The sequence below is a fragment of the Pinus tabuliformis genome, chromosome 9 (assembly GCF_031772625.1).
Source record: "Pinus tabuliformis cultivar Carrire ecotype Pingquan chromosome 9, CPIR1, whole genome shotgun sequence".
Classification (NCBI taxonomy): Eukaryota; Viridiplantae; Streptophyta; class Pinopsida; order Pinales; family Pinaceae; genus Pinus; species Pinus tabuliformis.
In genome coordinates, this window is record NC_142307.1 from 1,778,452,032 (window position 1) to 1,778,459,282 (window position 7,251).

Genomic DNA, 7,251 nt, shown 5'->3' on the forward strand with positions numbered 1-7,251 from the left:
GGATTTGCACAAGAAAATGAAACTTATATACATCAAGCATTGTGAACAAGCCCTATAACCATGACACATGTGTTCTATGTGGGGTATTTCGTCTTTGAGTGGTATTCTAGGTGCCATGAAACAATTTTGTGTGAAGAGGATGGATCTAGAGGCATTGAATATGCTCTAGAGAGGAACATACATCCTCTACCCCTAAAAGTAAGTTTTATTACTAAAGATTTATTTTTGAAACATGTCAAGATGGGGGAATTTTGCACCATTTTTTATTATTTAACAATAACATGTATGTTCATCTTCGTTTCTCTACATGATGGATGAGTTGAATTCTTTAGAATTAATTTCAAATTGGAAAACCCAGTCGTTTGAACTACATAAACAAAAACACACTCATTTTCCAACTCATTACTATCTCCATTTTCAATGAGATTTTTAGATAACATATTCATCACTAATAAAGTTACACAAACTTATCGAGCTATATATGAAGATTCCAAAATATATTTTTTTGGAAAAAAATATTGTTTTTATTTTTAGTTATATCTATATATATATATATATATATATATATATATATATATATATATATATATAGATATATATATAGTCTAACGAACAGACAAAATGACTTTTTTGTCACAAAACAACAATATATTTTTTAGTAAAATTGTGATTTTTGTTGTTTAAAATGAAATTTTGAATGCATAAGCAGATTCAACACCATGAAAAACCCCTAAATCACTTGAACTCTACAAAGTAAACACCTTCAATTTATAATTCTTAAAAGTTTCTACTTGATTTTGGGCAAATTCACCATAAAAGAATACCTAGAAAAAACTAATTTCATTTATTAACTAGACTCTTTGTGTGTTATTTATGGATTTACTTTATATTGCATTGCAGAATTAGAAAACAAATGATATGTCATGCAAGCACACATCAGCACCAATACATACAAAAATAAAATATAATAAAAAATTATTAATTATACTAAAATCCTTAGTCTATGTTAATATTTGATCTCATAATTTTAAGGTTTCACTCATTTTATTAATATTAAAAATATATTTATAATTGACATTAAAAAAATGAAATGGTAATGCACAAGAACTTACTATTATCTACAACTATTTAAATTTGTTTGAAAGAATTATTCCATTTAAGTAGTACTATTATTTAGAACTATGTGAATTTGTTTGAAAGTACTATTATCTTCCCACAAATTTTGAATGCATAAATAGATTCAACACCATGAAAAACCCCTAAATCACTTGAACTCTACAAACTAAACACCTTCAATTTATAATTCTTAAAAATCTCTACTTAATTTTGGGCAAATTCACCATAAAAGAATACCTAGAAAAAACTAATTTCATTTATTAACTAGACACTTTGTGTGTTATTTATGGATTTACTTTTTATTGCATTGCAGAATTAGAAAACAAATGATATGTTATGAAAGCACACATCCGCACCAATACATACAAAAATAAAATATAAAAAAAAAAAATTATTAATTATACTAAAATCCTTAGTCTATGTTAATATTTGATCTCATAATTTCAAGGTTTCACTTATTTTATTAATATTAAAAATATATTTATAATTGGCATTAAAAAAATGAAATGGTAATGCACAAGAACTTACTATTATCTACAACTACTTAAATTTGTTTGAAAGCATTATTTCATTTAAGTAGTACTATTATTTACAACTATGTGAATTTGTTTGAAAGTACTATTATCTTCCCACAAACATATGCATTACATTTAAGAGAAAACGTAACATAAGATTTTTAAAAGAATATGATCTTTTTAAAGTTCTATAAATATTTCATACATGAAGTTACATATTTCTAAAGCTAATTCATTTTGGTATGCTTTATTTCTTTCTATTGCTTTCTAGTAAATTGTGCATGTATCTCAAATGGTTCTTCTTAGTCAAGATATTGTTGTTTGCCTATATTTCCATTGGAACTAACATGTTTTGAGAGGGGAGCATTAGATTGCACTAGCTCATATATATATAAATACAAAGAGAGGATTGCAACTATAGTCTCCATAAGCATGTCTAATAGTATAAAAGAAAAACACGGTTTGTCATGATTAAAGCACCTACTTGCATAAAGTCTACATGATATTGTCCATGAACATAATATAAAGAAATAATGGGTAATTTTTTTGAGTAAAGTTGCAAGTAAAGGTTGGTCATCATCTAGGGCAAAGTCATAACTCAAGGCTAGGGGGTCAACATCAACATGTTGGAGCAAGTTCCACCCATCAAAGGGAGGCATGGGCAGCTTGGGAGGCATTGGCAGCTTGGTCCCCTTTGATATGGCATGAGCTAACTTCCAAATTTGCTTTTCATTGTATAATGAGCTAGGAAGTAGCTTTTATCACACATGATTCTCACGAAGTTGTCTCAATACCTAATGGAGGGACTAACTATTAGAAGAACTCTAATGAAAGCAAAGCCATCTAGCAAGCCCAGACTTTAGTTATGGCCCATATATTAAGTCTGTGTTGTTAGTTATGGCAGTGCAATGTGACCATAGTAATCAATAAAGTGATATAATTGTGGGATAAATTTGTGTTCTGCGCTAACCAAAATTTCTCTCTACTTTATTATTGAATAAAATTTATTAATCAAAACAAAATTTCTCTCCACTGGATTATTGAATAAAATTTATTAATCAAAACAAACTTCCAGCAGTTGCCCTTACAGAGGAGATGGAAATCTATACAAACGACTTTTAGATCTCGAGGTTGGTATCTCGATATCTTACAAACACAAATCTCGCACAACTTTTCTGCCATCCAAATAAACACACAACGGAACAACTAGTTTTTAACTACAGAACACAGACTTTCCTGCCTAGCGAGTAATGGCATGCGTCAGATATCAAGTATGTCACTGTGACTACACGGGCATAGTTCTGTTCGATCGATCGGACGATCCATTTCCTTCTTCTTCGTTCTCCCCCGACAGTTCCTCCAGCGACTTGCCCTTGGTTTCAGGTACCAAAAACGTAAAAAGGAAGCCCAGTGCATTTACTGCACCCATCACTAATAGAGCGTTTTTGGTTCCGATTCCTGGAGGGTAACCTCCAGTCGGGTTAACTTTAGGTTGCGATGCGTACAAGAACCCAAAGGCCCCGACGATGGCTCCGGCTTTCCCAGAAGCTGCAGATATCCCGTGGCATGTCGAACGAAGCCTTGCCGGGAATATCTCGGCCGGAACAACGAAAGTGGTGCTGTTGGGACCGAAATTTGAGAAGAAGAAGGTGAACGCATAGAGAACTACGAAAGCTAAATGGTTATGGGTTTTCCAGTGGTTGTATGGAATCGCTGTAGCAAACATGAAGACTGTCATGAAGAAGAAGCCCATTAGCTGAATGGTAAAACGCCCAATGCGGTCTATCAAGGCGACTGTGAACCAGTAGCCCGGAACAGTCGAGACGAGGGCGATCAGCGACTGTGCCCTTGCAATTTTGTAAACTTCTTCTAGGGCGTTCATCGTTTGCGCTTTAGGCAGCCATCCTATGGAAGTGAAGATGTCGTTCTGAAACAGATTTTGGCTGTAGAATGCTATGTCTAGGAAAAACCATGTAGTTGTTGTACCGAGGAGATGCGAACCGTGCCGTTTGAGAAATTCTCTGGAAAACAGACTGAATTTCGTCTCCTCGGCCATTGAGATGGCTTCTGCTGTGTCCTGATCTTCTTGAATGTCCATGTGTAGTACCTTGGACATGTCACTTGCGGCCTGCTTCGCATTTTTTGCAACCAGCGCGGTGAATCGAGCAGTCTCCGGCATCTTCATGCGCCAATAATATGTCAGTGCGGCAGGCACAGCACCAAACATGAATATTATTCTCCACACAAAATCCGCCTGTGGGACGGTAGAGTTAGGGCGATCTAGATAGTACGGGAGGGCAGGATATGCATGCTTGAAGGCCGCGGCGACTATGATGGAAACAGCACCCCCTGCCAGAATGCCAAATCCCTGCATGGCGAACACCGCTGCAATGAAGGCTCCCCTGGTTCTCTTGTTCGCATATTCCGACATGATGGTGGCTGAAAGCGGATAGTCGCCGCCGATGCCAAAGCCCAGCCAGAACCTGAAGAAGCATATGGTCGTCATCACGGACTTGGCCGTGTGACCAAAGGACAAACCGCTGCCGATGGCGCTGATTACCATTAGCATTAGTGTCATGCCATAGACACTTTTCCGACCCATCTTGTCTCCGAGCCAGCCAAAGAATAGCTGTCCTGCCAGAGCTCCACAAAGAGCGACGCCACTCACTGCTGCCGAGACGTTAGGCGGGAGTGTCCCTGGTGTTGAAGAAAGTGAATTGTAATAGTAGATCCGTCCCAGGAGTTTGGACACGGTCGAGATGCAAAATAGATCATATGCATCTGTGAAGAAGCCCATCCCTGCTATTATGATGGCCGTAAAGTGATACCACTGCGTCTTGGCGAGGTCCAGCGCAGAAAGAACCTGCAGCTGACCCCTCTCATTGTCGCCCATCTCGTATGTTCACAGAATACCCCCCCTCTCCAATAAACCTGAAATCAAACCTTCACAGAACACGCACCTTTAAAACCTGTTAAAAATAATCAAACGGCATATCAGCAGAGATAACACACTTTTCATAATAATCAACAATTTGACCTCTCTACAATCTGTTTAAAATCTGCAACATCCACTTTTCAAAAACAACTCTGCAATATGAACTTTTTTATTTTCAATTTTCGTCACAAATAAATCCATTCAAAATTATCAAACCATAAGCAATATTTCTGAACATATGTGGCATAAAGGAAAGGAATTCCTAAAGAATATGGTAAAAAGACATGGTATGGAAATCGAACATGACCTTTCCACAGAAAAAACAGAGGAAATCTTTTCACTAAAGAATCCGATCTTCTCAAAAAGAAAAAGAAAAAAGAGGAGATCTCGTCATGCTGCAACAAAGAAAGTAAGAAGAAAAGGCTTCAAAGAATCTGTTAGTTTCGGAGACAGAACCTGCAAGGAAAACAGCGGTAACAGAGAAATCCTGGCAGGTTCCAGTAATATAAACAACCGCGCCGTAACCTTTCTTCAAAGCGCCGTAACGTTCTCAAAGCTTATTCAAGGGGAAAGGCAGTTTAAGAACAAGGTCAAAGGATCCACCACATTAAAAATTTTATTCTAGGGCAGACGCATGGCATGAATATGCATGCACATGGCAAATTACTAGTTGCGACTCTAAAAATAAACAATACCGGAAAATGCAATGAAACGGGCAAGGTTCAAGAAAATTAAACCAGAGGCTTAAATCCGACCTCAACTCTGAAGATTATGAAATTTTCCTCTGCAGCCAGTCAGGTTTTCTTGCGGCGGTTCTTTTTTTAATACAAATTTTTATCTTCATTTCTAAGCATGTGATATAAGATTTTTCAGTTCAAATTTAGAAACAATTTCACCTGGACAATTTATGTTTCTTTCATTTCTTGATAATGACAAAAGATTTTTTTAATCATATGTAGGACAAAACTAGCACGGGAAGGGCAGTGCAATTCGGAGTCACACTTAACTTAATTGTGTGTCCGGATGGAAAGATCAATAAAGAACTTAACCGTTGACTAAGCCTGTGCCGTCCGATAACTCGAACCTACAGTCGGTTTACTATCGCTCAGAGGGCTCATTGATTTTTATTTACTCACTTAAATTTCAAAAAGAAAAAGAAAAAACTTATAATAACCAAAATCTTTGAAATAATATTGCGATGGCGCATTCATTGATGTCGATATTTACAAAGAAGATAAAAGATCACGATTCGAAGTTCTTTCCATTTAATATTTTCAATATTTGGGAAATTCGCGTTTAAATGCTATAAATTTCAACCAGAAAAGAATCTGACCTTAATTCTTTTTCAGATTAAAAGATCATGAGTTGAAGTTCTTTCTTTTCACTGTTTTTTTCAGAAAGAAAAAGCTGAAAAGGCAACCTTTCTTTTCACTGTTTTCAATATAGGAGAAATTCAGATTGAAGACATGTAAATTTCAACCAGAAGCATTTGATATATATTCCTTGGCATATCTAATAAATTCGCATTTATGCGGTATAAATTTCAACAATGATTCTAGTAAGCAATTTCAATTTAAATTTCGATACAATTCCAGCCTATACTCACTGAATTGGAATTTATGTGCTGTAAATTTCAAGAAAAACAGTTTCAATTTGTTGACAGTCATACCGTGAATTTCGAGACCTGCGTAGCAAGAAATATCGCTCCCGAAACTCAAAAATCAGACCCGAGGCATGAAGTTGACTGTCGAATCCTATGAATTTGAGCAGGCCGCCCCTTCCATATTTATTGAGTAGGATTGGCTGGAACGAAACGGAACAAAAGAGATATTCTCACCGAATATTCGGGTATCGAAAGTGCTCTGATTCCGCACCAGCAGTAATTCGATTTCATCCGGCTGCTGCGGGTCTGCAGCAGGTCGCCCACCCGGTGGCTTCCGCCCACGCGGTGTGGTCACTGATCTCATTGTGAGTGTGAATGAGTGGAGGTGGCTCCCCCTCCCGCACGGAACCTGAATCGTAGACTGCAGCCACTACGCTCCGCCCCGTCCTCCGTCCCGTTCTTACAGGAAACATGACCACTTGACATCATCAAGGACGAGGTTCAAACAACTCAGCACCACCGATAAATATATAATTTATGAATAAAGATTCCGTTTTTAAGTCAAACCATTAAAATAGTCTTTTGCTTTTGCCTCAGCACACACGTTACATATTTTTATCAAAACTGTAGCTGTAGATCCAGATCACCTCAGAAGGAGCCTCCACCACATAACGTTCAAACTTTGACATCATTAGTTAACATTATTGCTTACAACAAGGTTTATGTCAGCATTATATGCCTCACGAAAACGAACACTTAAAATAAGTCGGACACTCAACCCAATTAAGTAGATAAATAGTTAATTAAGTAAATAAATAGAGCAGTTGTAGTTTGAGTCAATTTAGCTAACAAATCCATCACGAGTCTACAAATAGCATAAGAGTAGGGTTTGAAGAAAGTGGACCAGAGTTATATAAATTAAATGGGTGGTAAATGTTTATAGGAATCAATTTATAATAAGTATCGAAATACTAGGGGCAGTGGGAGCAAGAGGGGTGATATTTTGTCCACATGAACAAGTTGCAATCAATTGCTTGGGGATTAGGTACATAAACCAATAATAAGTTGAACTTCTAGCTTTG

At 36.6% G+C, this 7,251-nt stretch overlaps 1 protein-coding gene across 4 annotated transcripts; it reads right to left on the reverse strand.

Annotated features, from left to right (window-relative positions):
• Positions 1 to 2,658: 2,658 nt before the first annotated feature.
• Positions 2,659 to 6,671, reverse strand: LOC149155889 (inorganic phosphate transporter 1-4-like). Of its 4 annotated transcripts, none has more exons than XM_089446116.1 (2): positions 6,236 to 6,671; positions 2,659 to 4,562 (listed from the first exon to the last, which is right to left on the reverse strand). In XM_089446116.1, the coding sequence occupies exon 2, from the start codon at positions 4,522 to 4,524 to the stop codon at positions 2,917 to 2,919; it is 1,608 nt and encodes a 535-aa protein (XP_089302242.1). In that variant the 5' UTR covers positions 4,525 to 4,562; positions 6,236 to 6,671; the 3' UTR covers positions 2,659 to 2,916. The 4 variants fall into 4 exon arrangements, with proteins under 4 accessions (XP_089302242.1, XP_089302240.1, XP_089302243.1 ...); XM_089446114.1 differs by having other exon boundaries at positions 2,659 to 4,600; XM_089446117.1 differs by lacking the exon at positions 6,236 to 6,671 and adding an exon at positions 5,023 to 5,395.
• Between the last annotated feature and the right edge of the window lie 580 nt (positions 6,672 to 7,251).